Raw genomic sequence first — 15,507 nt, 5'->3', positions numbered from 1 at the left:
TATTCTCAGTTAATAGTTTATATTTTGAATTAAATGAATATATTTAAATACTGATCTCTAGATCATAATGAAGTTGCTTTTTTGTGGAATATTTATGAACAGATTTTAACAAAACTTTCGAATTAAAAATTGCAATATTATATGTTAATTTATCATTTTGATGCACGTATTCAGATTCAGTGTGTTGTTAATTTTTGATCTTTGAACCAATATATGTATGTATAAATCAATCCGAACACATGCTCGTATCAAGTTGTGCAAACATTCTTAAATAACAAATACATAAATCACTTTCTTTAAACTGATATTTTATAACTATATTTAAAGTACTCGAATATGTGTCAACATTTTCAAACAGATTAAACAAGTTTGGGATTAGAACTTATCAGTGATTAGGACGTTGATATCGATTCCGCGACAAAACGTCTAATGACACAACTTCTACGACAAAATGATAACGCGACATTATGTCTGCGGACAAAATGATAACGCTTTGGGGCAACCTTTCGTGACACCGTTGATATCATAGTAAATCTCTATTGAGAGTAGTGATTACTAAGTACATACATATGTGTCCATAATTATGAAAGTGATCAAGTGAAGCCAAGAATTTTTTTTTTTTTAAATCAATTACGTATTACAATATAACCGATATTAAACAATATAATCAGAAATCATACATATGTATATACCTGGCAAGTTGATGGTTACAGAATAGTGGTTTGATTTAGTTTTCAACTATTTCAAATGTATTGAGGAGGCATTTAGTGGTGAATTTTGAAGACTTGCACTACATATGTACTTACAAATGAAAGACATTCTTCGAGTGTAGACTTATCTATTTATTGAATTATTTCCATCCTCACGGCTTTATGCTCGACGATAAATTGGCACACTAACTGGAGCAGCCAATTTCATGAAGTGTACCAGGATTCCCAACTGTGCCAATGTCGCCAATTATGTCAGCACTGCCAACTGTGCCAGTGCTGCCAAGTGCAAGATAGGGAGTAGCTTTTGAAAATTTTTTATCCATATATATCCGAAAAATCAATAAGTGATATGATATTGTGGCGATTCGATTCCAAAATTTTTACTGTTTTTTATGTACCTATATAGTATGTCATATGTATGTATATCTCTGTTCGTGTTTTCATGATTTTTTTTTGTTTTTATTTTTACAGACTGGGTCAGGCAAAACGTACACAATGGGCACGGCTTTCGACGTGGAACTTCTCAAGGACGAGATGGGCATCATTCCGAGGGCCATCAACGACCTTTTCCAGGGTATCGAGGTCCGATTGCAAGAGGCGCGAGCCAATAACCTCATACCGCCAGAGTTCAAAGTGGTCGCCCAATTTATGGAGCTGTACAACGAGGACATCATCGACCTGTTCGACCCGGCTCGCGATCCGTACGGCTCAAAGGTACCAATGCTGAAAAATTCAACACAAAAAAGTAAACCGTTTTAGAGCTAATTGATAAACCACGAGAGGGCATCAACCGACCGGCTCGTTTCATCAGCATCGCTGACGGTGACGCAAGTACTAAACGTGCAATTGGTACTCGTATAACACGAGAATAACATTGTCAGGTGTGTGCTCACGTTGCCGTGGTGATTGAGTGTGATTGTCGGTGTCCAAGCAGCGTGTATCATCCATATGGATGATTTCCACACTTTGTTTCACTTTTCTTTGTGTCACATTGGGGGTCTACCTCACGGCACCGAAAGTGAAAAGGTCGAAAAATCAAATATCGCAAGGCAAAGATCAAAAATCGAAAGATCTTAAGTCGAAAGATAAAAAAAAGGGTGCATGGTAAACGGTACTATGTATATATAATATATATGAGTGGCATGCGGTGAAATTATCTCTCTTTTTGTCATACAGCCTTGTTCAATGTGCGCGCGCAGGATACGGGAGGATACGCCTGTTCCTCTTGTTCCTGTTGTATCCTGCTCGCGCAAATTAAGTGAGGATGTACGACGGGGGGGAGAGAGAGTTTTACCGCACGCCACTGATATATATACTAACCGTTTTTCATATGTATGCATGGTAAACGAACATTTTCGACTTTTTTAACAGTCACCCGTCATATTGGATATTCTCACTTTTTGCGGTGACACGTACGGTTAGCGCTCACTTAACATGTGCTCGTTTCTAATAGGGTGATGCTCTCAATTTTGGAACTATTCAAACCAGACTAATTTTTAAGGATAGGGGAGTAATTCCTTTAATTGAAGTTTGTATTCGATATGAAATTCACTCACAATTCATGTTAAGCTCTCAGAATTGTTCTTTCCTGCAGTGTATTGGATCAGGACACTTATCTTCTTTACACAGTGATGATATGATACGAGTAGACATTTAGACTATGTACCATTTAGGTAGAAACTAGTATCCATTAATAAATGGTTGATTTGCTTTCATTTTTGAACGGTAAGCGAATACTCTTTTTTTTACAGTCAGTTTATCGTGAGGAATAAGAGAACTTGTCTCCGGGAATATTTAAGTTTAAGTCTGATGACAATTTTTAATAATAGCCAGCGGTGTAGCTCAGTGGTTTGCGTATATTGCAAGCGACTGAGAGGTCCCGGGTTCGAGCCCTGGTTAGACCTCGGTCGAAAAAAACCGTACGTTGTAATGATTAGAAATATTATTGCTGGTTAGATTTGGATATTTGTGACTCCAAGTCGATCTGATATAATTTAAAATTTACATATGAGCCGTTATAATTGTAAGTGACATATGTAAGTTCGCTTTTCTACATTTCTAGAAATATCTCGTAAAACATTAAATAAATTGTTTTGCGTTTAACAATATTTAACAAAGGAGGTATGTAAAAATACTGGTGGCCTGAAATACGTTTAATCTGCTTTTCCGAGATTCTGGACATTTCGAATTAAAAGAATTGATAACAATTTGTGAGTTACAGCAAACAGAAATAGTGTTTTTGTAACTGAAAATTGGACTTCCGCCACTTTCAAATATAACAGCTCAATTATATAATATATATTTTGTTATCATCATCAAAATTTACAGCCATTCACCACCCACTGCTGGATGAAGGCCTCTTTAAAACGCTTCCACTCGTCTCTGTTTTGTGCACTTCTCATCCATCTCACCCTACACATTTTCCTAATTTCATCTACCCATCTTCCATGCGGTCTTCTTTTAACTCTTTTGCATTCTTTCGGGTACTATTCTAGCAATTATTGTATCCACCTTTCGTCCATTCTTCTAGCCACGTGACCCGCCCATTGCCATATTCACTCACCAAAAACTCTTCACTCACTTCACTCACCAAAAATACTATTTGTGTTTAACTTAATTCACAAATTGCTATCACTTATTTTAATTCTCGGAAAAGCAGAATAAACGCATTACGGGTCACCATTATTTTTAAATATTATAAAACGCAAAACATATATTTAATGTTTTGCGAGATATTTCTCGAAATAAAGAAAAGTGGACGCCGATTTCAAATATAACGACTCAAATTATAATATATTTATTTATATGGACGACAGGGGTTGTATGTATTATCCTTCCTATTCGTATGGAATAAAATTTTATTAATAAATTTCTGCGATAAATTAACATTTTTTTATCTTTTCTTTACAAAGTGCTTTGTAGTTTTTTACCGCATTCTCAATTTTGGGGTACAGTTACTTTGCAATGAAAATCGTTTTACCGTCATGTGATGAATCGTGTTTGAGGAAAGGTATTTTACAATTTTTTTTCAAAAGAAAAATTAAAGCAAACTGGTTCTATGGCAAATGAGATTATTCGCTTATTTTCACCATTATTTGAAACCATTTCGATACTAGTGAGATGGAATTAACAAAATCTCATAAAAAACAAGCTTTTTTAAAAGAGACAATATTTTCGATATTTTTTAAAGATGTAAATCATTGATTCATATACATATAGGTATAACACTTTGATTATTAAATTAAATAAGTACGTACATATGTTCATAGTATACATATAAAACCAGAGAGATGTAATAAGAATAGTGGGGCCCTTACGAATAAATAATTGTTGTCAATTTTACACGGTACGTCTCTATAAATACGCTACATCGCACGGAATACAATCGGATCAATTTACTTATAAAAATGTATCCCATGTTGTTTATTGTGTGTTTTTGAATGTATTGTGCAATTTTTACCGATGCTTACCCATCTTGCGAGTAATATAAACAAACAGAGAAGTTTTTATCGGACATACGTCGAACACGAAGCGTCAGATACGACTGATGCTAAAATTATTTAGGTTTGTCTATGGACAGAATATCACTTGACAACAATATAACACCTAAAGCCACTTCTATTAATATTACATTTCTCTGTATAAAGCACACCGAGCAAAATTTGGTGCACATGCATTGTGTCTTATTAACGCCTAGACATACAAGGCATTAAGTCAATTAAAAATTATGCAAATCGGCGCGTGTGTTGACGCGAGGTGATCCATCAAACGTCGTTCTTCTTCAAACCGGTCCTCGCCGTTGCGCATTTGCCACTTGAGCCACCATCGGACAATGTTGATATGTATTATACGATCTCCGGTGACATAATCTCCAGCTCATTCTCAATCGCCTTTCGTTTTCTTCGACGCCCACCTTCAATGCCCATCGAGGACATTGGAAATGGACTTCACAACATTGCCAATCTCCTCACATCCTGCGTGGATTGCAGATTCAACCGATCGGTCAATGAGGTCGATACCTACACTACTCGATATGTACGTTTCCAAGTTTCGGGTGCGTGGTCTTTTTGAGCAGCCTACGCAACAGCCTCGTCGATATCACTCCAAATATTCAAAAGACATTAATCATCTAGGATGTCTTCTTCTCCCACTCGTACTCGCCACGTATAAGCCGCTATGTAATTGTGATTAGCGAATTTGCACAAAAAATCATATTGAATAAAATGTTAGGTTTGTCACTTACATATGTATATGTGTTTCATTTTACAGTCGCTGAATGGCCGTATAAAAATACACGAAGATGTCGCCGGTGGAATTAAAGTATCCGGTGTAACTTTGAAACCAGTATGTAGTGCATCAGAAGCCATGCAATGTTTGCGTTTGGGTGCTCTATCTCGAACTACTGCAGCTACTGGCATGAATGCACAATCTAGTAGGAGTCATGCTGTTTTTACGTTGCATATAAAACAACAAAGACTCGTTCGAATGGAGGTTTGTTTCCGAATGACATGATTTGTATGAATTCGATAATTACTTTTGTATTAATTATAACGATGTCTATGTTAGGAAGAAGACATAGATGCGAATACAAATATTGATCCAAGTACTGAATTCGAAACTCTCTCTGCCAAATTTCACTTTGTAGATCTTGCTGGATCGGAACGATTGAAAAGAACAGGTGATTATATCGATCGGGTGTGTTTTGAGAAGGCATTTGATTGGTTCAATATAAAATTGATTAATATTTCAGGTGCTACGGGTGAGCGTGCCAAAGAGGGCATATCAATAAATTGTGGTCTGTTAGCTTTAGGTAATGTTATATCTGCTCTTGGTGACAAATCGAAAAAAGTCTCTCATGTGCCTTATAGGGATTCAAAACTAACTAGGCTTCTTCAAGATTCCCTTGGAGGTATGTTTTTATTTTACATATCTATATTATAGTTGTGTTTATATATGTATTTTAAAAAAAAAAATTTTTACTATGCCTTTTAGGTAACAGTCAAACGTTAATGATAGCTTGCATATCTCCCAGTGATAGAGACTTTATGGAAACGCTTAACACTCTTAAATATGCTAATAGAGCAAGAAATATCAAGAACAAGATCATAGTCAATCAAGATAAGAGCTCAAGAACAATTTCAGTATTGAGACAGGAAATAGCGCAATTACAATTAGAACTATTAGAATTTAAACAGGTAATTTAATATTTGAATAGGAAATTTACTTTTGCATATGTGTAATAAATGCACATCAGAATTAATTGAATTTCTTTACTTGTTTTTAAGGGTAAAAGAATTATCACCGAAAATGGTGAAGAAGGTATTAACGATATGTTCCACGAAAATACTGTCCTTCAAAGTGAACTCAATAACTTAAGAACTCGAGTGAAAGCCATGCAGGGTACTATAGATCAATTATCACAGAAAAACTCGGAGCTATTAGCAGAGAGAGCTATGTCTTCTTGGATTAAAGTAGAAGATGAGAATGAATCAATGTCCGGTGTTGCAGAAATGATACAAAATTATCTCAAAGAAATTGAAGATCTCCGATCAAAACTGTTCGAAGCTAATGCCATGTATGACTTGATAAAAAAAAGCCACGCAACTGCTTCAAAACAACAGCAGATGAGCAAAAGTTTAATATTGGGTAGTGAGTCGTTGTTGGACACTTCATCGCTCGTTTTAAACAATGCTAAAAAAGAATTGTACAGGGATAAAGAAATTCTTGCAAGATCTATGGGCGAAATGGAATATAGTAGGAAACTTAGTCAGAGCACTTTGAGCAGTAGAATGAGCGAAATGGGTGAGAGAGAGGGTGCAGAAGGAGAGAGTGGTGGTGATAGTGAAGAATCTGAAGATGAGGGTTCTGATTCGGAATATGATTCTGATTCAGAAAATAAAGGTACTTTATCATTAAATATACAATTAGAAGCTAAAATTCTTTTATAATCTTACATTGTGTTATTTTTATAGTTTGTCAAGCTCTAGGTGTAGAGCTAACGTCACTTAGTGGTGATATTGATACAAAACAAAGATTGATTGAAGAGTTGGAATTATCTCAACGCAGATTACATTCTATGAGACGTCATTATGAAGATAAGTTAATGGCGCTACATACACAAATAAAATTGACACAAGAAGAAAGGGACAAAGTTTTAGCATCTTATGGTATGTAGTTTTTTTAATCGAATTTGTTTTCGAAATAAAATAAATTTTGCTAACGTTTACATTTTATATAGGAACACAAATGACTCAACCTACTGAGAAAGTGAAGAGAGTAAAAGACGAATATGAAAGGAAAATATCTGATATGCAAAGAGAAATGAAACGATTACAGGCTGCACAAAAAGAGCATTCCAAATTAATCCGTTCACAACAGTCCTGTGATAATCAAATTAGGGCAATGAAAAATGAATTGACTGATATGAAGAGAAACAAGGTCTTATATTGTTTTAAATTTTAATTACTTTATATTGTAGCATTTTAGAAGAAAGTGTAATTTATGTTTAAATTTCAGGTCAAACTGCTTCATAAAATGAAAGAAGAGTCATTACGGCACAAACAAACAGAGGGAATTAGAACTCGTGAGATTGCTCAGTTGCGTAAAGAATCCAGAAAAACTGCAAATGTCATAAAAACATTAGAAGCTGACAAGAAATTAAAGGAACAAATTCTAAAGCGAAAACAGGAAGAGGTGACTGCTTTAAGGCGTGGAAATAAACAAAATATGAGCAATAAAGTTGCTGGTCGTCGTCCAGGTAGGTTTATTATTTACATCATTTTATTAATAAAATTATGTACATAAAAATATTACTAACGAATAATTATTATCTTTAGATCACAAATCATTTTCGTCAAAATCTGCAAAGGCGAAATGGCAAAATATTGAGAAAACTATTAGCAAAGTAACTATTAACAAACAAGCTATTTGCGATATGGAACGAGATATGGAAAGATTGTTAAATGACAGAGAATCACTAGGTAAAGAATTAGAAAGATTAAAGCACCAGAAAAACAATGCAATTGAAAATCGTCTGGATACGAGTGAAATAGAAAATGAAATAGACAGTGTCAAATCTAACATTGAATATATTCAAGATAGTATTACTGAATCTCAACATCATATTATGCAAATCGAGGAAGCAAAGGTTTGCTTCTATATACAACATTCATAAACTTATTTGACTACATGTAATTAATCAATTTAAATTGTTTACTTTTAAATTTAGGATTCTTCGGATCAGGGCGATATTCAAATATTAGTAAATCGAATAGTGGATTTGGGAGAAGCTAGATATATTATCGAAAAGCTTTACAATTTGACCATCAATAATATTTATGAAGCTTCTCAGAAGGATGTGCAATTGAAAGATTCTCAAGCTAAATTGCAAGAGGTTTGTTATCTGTCATTATTATTTGAAATGAAATGTTTCTCATTCCCTTGTGTTGAATGATGGTGAATTTATAATTTTATTCATTCGCACTAAGTAGATATAATTTTTTTTCCTTACAGATTTTTTCGCTTACATCAAACCTTTTTCACTAGTATGATTTTTATTCATTTTGCATTGTTGTTTTTTTTAAATGCTGCTTAAAATCAAAAAAAAGTTGTTAATCATATTTGTCCTAAATATATATACACGAAATTATTTTCCATTGGTATTTTTTACTTCACACGTTCGAATTTTTATGTATCCACACATTGAAAGTAATGTTTAAAGTGACGTAAGTTTTTGAAAATTTTGTGTCACACTATATTTTCGCATAACAGCATGGCAAAATTTTGTTGTATTGAATGCTTTACACAAGTAAAAGAAGCGTTATGGCATAAATGTACGTTATACTTCCAACGCTCACCTTTAACGAGCTTATGAAAAAAATTACTTTACTATGATTTGTACACATTTGTTTATTTATAATATAATACGATGATCAATTTATTGAGTAGTATTATCGTCTAAATATGTTTTTGATATTAAATTTTAATGTGATTGTAATTTATTTATCAAAATATTCTTTTAGGCTTTAAGTGTTATTAAAGTTATTACATTTCGGATATTATTGCATGATGTAAATATTTACAGCGTTTTGATTGTTGTAATCTTTACCCTTACGATCTTTTATTTAATGCTTATGTATTACATAATATATTACTATTGCTCAAATTAAAGCACTTTTTTCCTCGAGTAATTCAAGCAATTTTTCATTCTAGGTTATCAAAAATAATAAAAAAAAATTCGTTTGAATTACTATTTATATTTCATAACAACTGTTCTTCAATGAAGCTTTACATACTTTTAAAAATAGTGAATTGAAATTTTTTGATTTAATATATAATTTTAGATGCAAGCAGAAAGTCATCAACAGTCGGTTCTTAGACAAATGCTCGCTGGTTCTAGCGGTAGAGAACTTATAAGCCTTTTAAGTTCTCCAACAACAACTCTATGTTCTAATAACAATGAAATAAGTTCTGGAACTTCAACGAGATCTGTATCACCCGTTGACAGGTAATTAATAAAAAAAATTGTAGTTGTATTAATTAATAGTTTTGATATATGTATGTACGTATGATATAAATTTCCAGTTCTCTTGTTGAGCTGGCAGCAAAGTTTAATAACATACAAAACTCTATGAACAATCACTCGATTGATATTTCCATTGGCGTTCCACCTCCCGGTGGAAACTCCGAAAAATCACCCATCCAAAGCTTCACTAGAAATACAACAAATCGAGGATCAGTACGGCTCAGAGAAATAGGTGTTATCGGCAGAGGAGACAAAAAGCAAACCGAAAACGCGCCAATGACTCAATCGATGAGCGGTGAGGTAGAATCTACCCCTCGTGGACAACCTTTAGCACGAGTGCCAAGTGCTCCAGGATCTTTAAGGTATGCCGTTGGTTCAGACGTTGTCGATATCATGTTATATATGGCTATACATAAAAATGAGCTTGTACAAATGTGTTGGCACATTACATACATTCATATATCATCTCCATGACACTAGTGTGTTTAAAGCTTAAATATACGTATGTATATTCATTGTATTATGTATTGTTTTACTTCAAAATCGAATTGCAAATGCTTCAGTCATATTTAGTTTGCACTATGTTTTTGTATGCACAACAGAGGACTGACTCCACAGAAAGTTTACCCCGTCTCTGATAGTCCTGGTCCAGATCTACCGAGACCGTCGCCGTTTTTATCGCGGAAAGCTTATAACAATTTAAGCTTTTCCAATGATACACCGCCTCTGATATCGCCGAGGTTAAATCGTAGACAATTCCCCGAACGCCAAGGCAGCTTCACAATGCAAAATCCTCTCGTTGGAAAGCCAGGGTCAATGTGAGTATCATACAGTGCTTATTAGATTTTGTTTCGCCTAATAATATTTTTGGATAAAGATATAGTTTTTATTCATGCACACTTTGAAAATCATAGTACCTCACTGTAAAATAAATTAAACTGGAAATTTACTGTTTCCGAAACTATGGTGTGCAAATTGGTTAATGTAAATTGTGATTCTAAATCTAAGATGGAAAGGGGATACTACTCGATTATTATTTTTCTGTAAAGAAAATACGCTACATTAAATCAATTGAGGCGTTTGTGCTTTTTTCGTGGAAATTTTGCTTTATTTTTTTTTACACTTTTAAAAGCTTTTTAGTTTGCATGATTGTGAGCGACTTTCGATCTGAGGTCTTGATCAACTTTTCAATGTGATTTAACAAATGATTTCTGCTTTATTTGTTTTTATTTTTTCTGATTTTCAGTCTCTTATGCGAACTGTCCATTACGGAGGACTAAGATTAACTACACTGCTAAGTGTTTAGTACATATATTGCATATCCATCTCAATATAAAACAACTCCATAACATTGCCATAATATTTTGCACATTCTTACGGCATGGGACCAGTTTTTGTAAATTTTTATAACTGAAGTTTTTGTGTGTCAAATGAACTTTGAACGTTTATTTTTACTAGGCTCAGTAGTGTCATATTAAATTATTATTAACATTTTACAATTTTGTCTCAAATATTTAGTTTATATGTCTAGTTTTTTTTTATTTATTTATTGTTTAATGATGAAATGTAGAAACAAATTACATTTTTAAAAATAATTGCTCTGTAATATTTTTTGAAAATAAATTATTCTATATTATTTTATATTTTTTTTATTATTTAGATTAGATTTAGGTTTTAAATTTTAGCAGTTGAGATTTTTTTACGTATCACTATTAGTAAAATATAATATGATTAATATTTCCGGTATTTCTTTCTAAAATTTTATCTCTTAAACTAACCAATCGATGATCAACATACATATCGTATAATTTAAAATATGCAAATTTCTTCTCACATATTTATCGCTACACTTTTACATATATCTATTGAAGTATCATTGGTTTTCAACGGGTGTAAGATTATGTAGGTGAATTTTTTTAGGACTCTGTTTTAAGAAGGCTTTTTTGGTACTAATTTTTTTCATTGAAATGAATAACATCTTCGCAAGAACACTCATAATAATTGTTTTAATACAATGCATACATTACATATATTTTTCATATCATATCGAGAATTTTTGCATTTTCATTGACTTAACGTAAGTATACATGTATTGTGTGTGTTTTTGCCGATATAACATGCTTGCGCTTTTTTTAATGCTTCCAACATTACCCACTAACCCTACAGGGAGGCAGGATTGGACTCCTGTACGCCACCAGGTTCTCCACCCCCACAACGACGAAACAGAGACGAAAATGTCTTCAGCCGATTGACAGGAAACAACTATATTCAAGATCATTACGTTGGTGGTTTCATCAAAGAATTCAGTAACAAGGTAATACATATAATAGATTTTATCTCATAATGAAATATAGCACCATGCACTAAGATTGGTTTAATGTTTTAGAGTTCAGAACGTTCTGCTCTTCGTTGCACACACATTGCAGAAGGTCATAGTAGTGCTGTTTTATCTCTTTGCGCTACCGATGACATGCTTCTAAGTGCAGCAACAGGTTATTTGATTTTTATACAAATATCTTATTGTATATGTTTTACATTACTAATCGTCTACTTTGCTTAGATCGGACTGTAAAAGTGTGGGATCTGACTACTGGACAACAACAGCATACACTTTTAGGACATCCTAATAATGTTGTAGCCGTTAGATATGATCCGCTGACGAGACTGGTATTCAGTGTGTCTGGTGCATATGTTCGCGTGTGGGATTTGCGTTCATCTCCTGTTCGAGCAATTAAAACTCTTTGGTTAGATGAATTTCATTTGAATAAATTACATTGTTTTTAGGTCGATCGATGTTCGATTATGTGGATATTGTTATTTTTAGCTCTTCTGGAATCACTCAAAGCAGTATTGTCCCATTGACAGCTGTATCTCGTTCGGTTCAATTGCCTGCTGGTGAAACTCAAATCTACGATATAATGCTAAACAAACAAGGAACTTCTTTGTATACGACATCTAATGATAAAGTCAGAATTTGGGATCTACGCATGTATGCCATTTTCGTTGATTATTGGAAAATAATTCAGGCGGAGCTTATCGATTTATGTTGTATAATAATGATTTTAGGTTTGAATGCAGTGGAAAATTATCAACCGGGCATCAAGCGGCTGTTATGTGTCTCGCTGTCGGTCCATTAACGGATGTGGATGATATTGTCGTAACTGGCTCCAAGGATCATTATATTAAAGTATGCATATTTGTTACCTAGCTCGAATGTATGCAGTCGGGTCAGTTTATATTGAATTTCATTTGCTTATTGTTCTTTATGTATGATATTTCAGGTGTTCGAAGTGTCCGGAAGCGGAATTGGTTCTAACAAGCAAAGTGTTCCTCGTTTGCATCTGGAACCTCCACATTATGACGGTATACAGTGTTTGGCGTTGAACGAAGGAGTTCTCTTCTCCGGTTCCAGGGATACCAGCATTAAAAAATGGCACTTGAATTCGCAGACCACACAGGTTCATATTTTGTTAATTTTACACTATTGATTCATCTTTTAAGGTCCGTTTATATTACCCAGCACTGCACGTCAACAGCTCGGCATGGCACTGCACGGAAAAGACTACTTTTATTCATACTATACAGCACCGCTCGTTTTCGACACGTTCATACTTGTGTTACGTACACCGCCGAGTAAGTGCAATCGGATTAGGCCGAGTAGCATCCCAGAGACCGTGTGACCGTTATAATTGGTTTCAAGGATTATCTCTAGACTAAGTGCAAGTAGGCTAAACAATGGCCACCGAATTGGCCGCTATTGGTCCCTTCTCAGAAGTGACCGATACCGTGGGACTGAGTGTCGTGGGAATACATATCCGGGTACATGCCTAAACAATAGGGAAGTAACCGGACGTAGAAGATGCCCTGAGCAACCGATCCGTTATAAGGCGGTACTTAGGCGACATCAAGACATTCTGGACGGAGAACTGCCAGTGCGTGTATCTCCTTAATCATCAATAAATGCTGTGACACGACTTTGGCCTTTTACTTGGATCCTCCACCCACCTCTACGCAACACTTGTTTTGTACGAGTGCAGGGCAAAATTGCCTTATATTTATATATATATATATACATTACAGAGTGTGACGATATGCCGCAATATTGCTTGCGTCTAGTCTAGTCTAGTCTAGTCAATATTGTCACAATATGACGATAGCGAAATGTTTTCCGTAGACATTATGTCGCGTTATCAGTTTGTCGTGACACCATTTCGGTGACATGTACTGCTGTATAGTATGAATATGGTTACTGCTGTTTCGGTACGCTACGTACACATTATGAATGTGAATAAAGAATATTTTTCGTACTGCTGTTTACGTGCAGTTGCCGGATTGAGCTGTACTGGTATAAACGAACTTTTACATGTTGATTCTAAGCTCTTGTTATATATTTATTTTCTCAGACTTTATGCAACGCACACAAAGGCTGGGTCATGGGATTGGCGCTTCTCAAAGGTGGAGATTTACTCGTGTCCGGCTGCCGATCCGGACAACTTAAACTTTGGGATGCTAACACATGTAAACAATTGGCTTTGATCAAAGCTGATAATTTTGCAATCAATGATATAGCAACGAATTCGAATCAAATATTTACAGCTTCTAAGTGAGTACCGATTGCAGCTATTTAAATCATGTACATATTTATATATATATATTTCAGTCAAATGATGTGTGATCACCGTTAAATTCATCTTAAGATAAACAAATTTTGTTGTAGTTTTACATTTCCTTAAATATATTTTAATGAATAATAAATAATAACAGCTTTGTACACCTTATATGCAACTAAAAATCCGGTGAGTATAGTGGATGTATTTATATAATGTGTAATTATTTTTTGACATCCATATTTTTGATCACATTTCATTATATATTATTGAATATTTATATATACATTTAGCGCTATTGTATATGTACATATTTCATTTAATTGTTTTTGATTAGTTTCAAATATCGTTTGATCATATTGTGCACTTTGTATTTCATGTTATTTGTATAATATTTCACAATCTAAAAAAATTGAAAAGTATATCCTTTCAATTTTTCATCATCAAAAAAAAAAGTATCCATAAAAACGTTCATAGAAATTTTAAATATATTAAATTTGTCAGCTAAAATTTCATCACGGTGGTTTTTTGGTTTTACAGTAGCGGCGAAGTGAAGATATGGCGATGTCCCATGGCAGAACAATGAATCATACCACACCCTAGTCCTTATCTTTCTGCTTTGAAATTTTTGAGATTCCCTATGATAACATTCCTTCTTATTCTTGCATGTCAGCTTTGTCATTTAATATATGATTTTTTAAGTGAAGTTTTAAATTTTTGTTTCAATTTTTTTGATTTATAAATGCACAACCACACTTATTTGCACAAAAAGTTGCTTTTAATTCGACATATGTAAATGAAGCGTTAGGTTGAGACGTACGTACATATTTACTGCCAAAATTAGTACTTGAATACATATTTCATATATGGGTATAATAAGAATTATAATATTACTGATATTTTATTCATAATTGTGTGTATGAGTGAGCTTACATATATGTTTTAATTATGCGATTGGGGTGAAGGGCAAAAGGGGACAAATATTAATCATTTATTATATTTTATAATATGAAATAATTTTCTCACTATGAACTAACATGTAGAGCTTTAGAATATTTAATTTTATTAATTACAGCAGCGAAAATTGGTTGGATTCTGTTAGTATTTGGCTGATCCTTTTTGTATGCATGCACTTATCCCATGTACTTTTATATTACATTGCATATATGAAGTCATTATGATGCCATCTTTAAATATCAACACCAAGAGTTGATAGACAAGGTTCATATTTTATTGTATTTTGAGTGATCACATTATTGGGCTTCTTGTGTTGCTTCATAACATCGTACATAACAAATCTTATAAATATTTATGCATATTCAACTACGCAGTGGTGTGACCTTTGTTTTTTTCATTAATTTATCCATATAATCGTTTGTAATCTTCCATTACTTTATAAAGGTGTATCCAGTCGCGTTCATCTTCCTTATGATATCATTGTAATGTTTCGCAAACAAATTTCGTTTTGATTGAGCGAGAAATATATAACAATACAATTCTTATTTTTAAAATAAATGTTATACATCACTGGATATTTATTGTAAACTTTTCAAAACATTTTAACTAAAAACTTAAATGCTTACTAGATAGGTACACTACTGCAATGCCAGATTTCTTTGTTTCACCTTGAACTTAATATATGTATATCTGGTATTAAATTTTTAGT

At 33.6% G+C, this 15,507-nt stretch overlaps 1 protein-coding gene across 2 annotated transcripts in view; it reads left to right on the top strand.

Moving 5' to 3' along the window:
* Positions 1-15,507, top strand: part of Klp31E (kinesin-like protein 31E) — a 53,529-nt gene that overhangs the window by 35,170 nt on the left and 2,852 nt on the right. The window contains exons 4-25 of one of the 2 annotated variants that reach the window (XM_077440217.1): positions 1,182-1,424; positions 4,980-5,201; positions 5,277-5,388; positions 5,461-5,619; positions 5,703-5,905; positions 5,996-6,611; positions 6,683-6,877; positions 6,949-7,148; positions 7,227-7,467; positions 7,547-7,857; positions 7,939-8,103; positions 9,053-9,216; positions 9,294-9,596; positions 9,837-10,052; positions 11,401-11,548; positions 11,621-11,726; positions 11,795-11,978; positions 12,059-12,223; positions 12,301-12,421; positions 12,516-12,692; positions 13,638-13,837; positions 14,382-14,552. In XM_077440217.1, the coding sequence (XP_077296343.1) occupies positions 1,182-1,424; positions 4,980-5,201; positions 5,277-5,388; positions 5,461-5,619; positions 5,703-5,905; positions 5,996-6,611; positions 6,683-6,877; positions 6,949-7,148; positions 7,227-7,467; positions 7,547-7,857; positions 7,939-8,103; positions 9,053-9,216; positions 9,294-9,596; positions 9,837-10,052; positions 11,401-11,548; positions 11,621-11,726; positions 11,795-11,978; positions 12,059-12,223; positions 12,301-12,421; positions 12,516-12,692; positions 13,638-13,837; positions 14,382-14,427 (4,497 nt within the window). In that variant the 3' untranslated portion in view covers positions 14,428-14,552. Of the gene's footprint in view, positions 1-1,181; positions 1,425-4,979; positions 5,202-5,276; positions 5,389-5,460; positions 5,620-5,702; positions 5,906-5,995; positions 6,612-6,682; positions 6,878-6,948; positions 7,149-7,226; positions 7,468-7,546; positions 7,858-7,938; positions 8,104-9,052; positions 9,217-9,293; positions 9,597-9,836; positions 10,053-11,400; positions 11,549-11,620; positions 11,727-11,794; positions 11,979-12,058; positions 12,224-12,300; positions 12,422-12,515; positions 12,693-13,637; positions 13,838-14,381; positions 14,553-15,507 lie in introns of those variants that run through there. The other variant, XM_077440216.1, reaches the window with a different exon arrangement.

The sequence above is a fragment of the Arctopsyche grandis genome, chromosome 10 (genome assembly GCF_051622035.1).
Source record: "Arctopsyche grandis isolate Sample6627 chromosome 10, ASM5162203v2, whole genome shotgun sequence".
Taxonomy (NCBI): Eukaryota; Metazoa; Arthropoda; class Insecta; order Trichoptera; family Hydropsychidae; genus Arctopsyche; species Arctopsyche grandis.
This window is presented reverse-complemented; position numbering and strand designations above follow the sequence as displayed.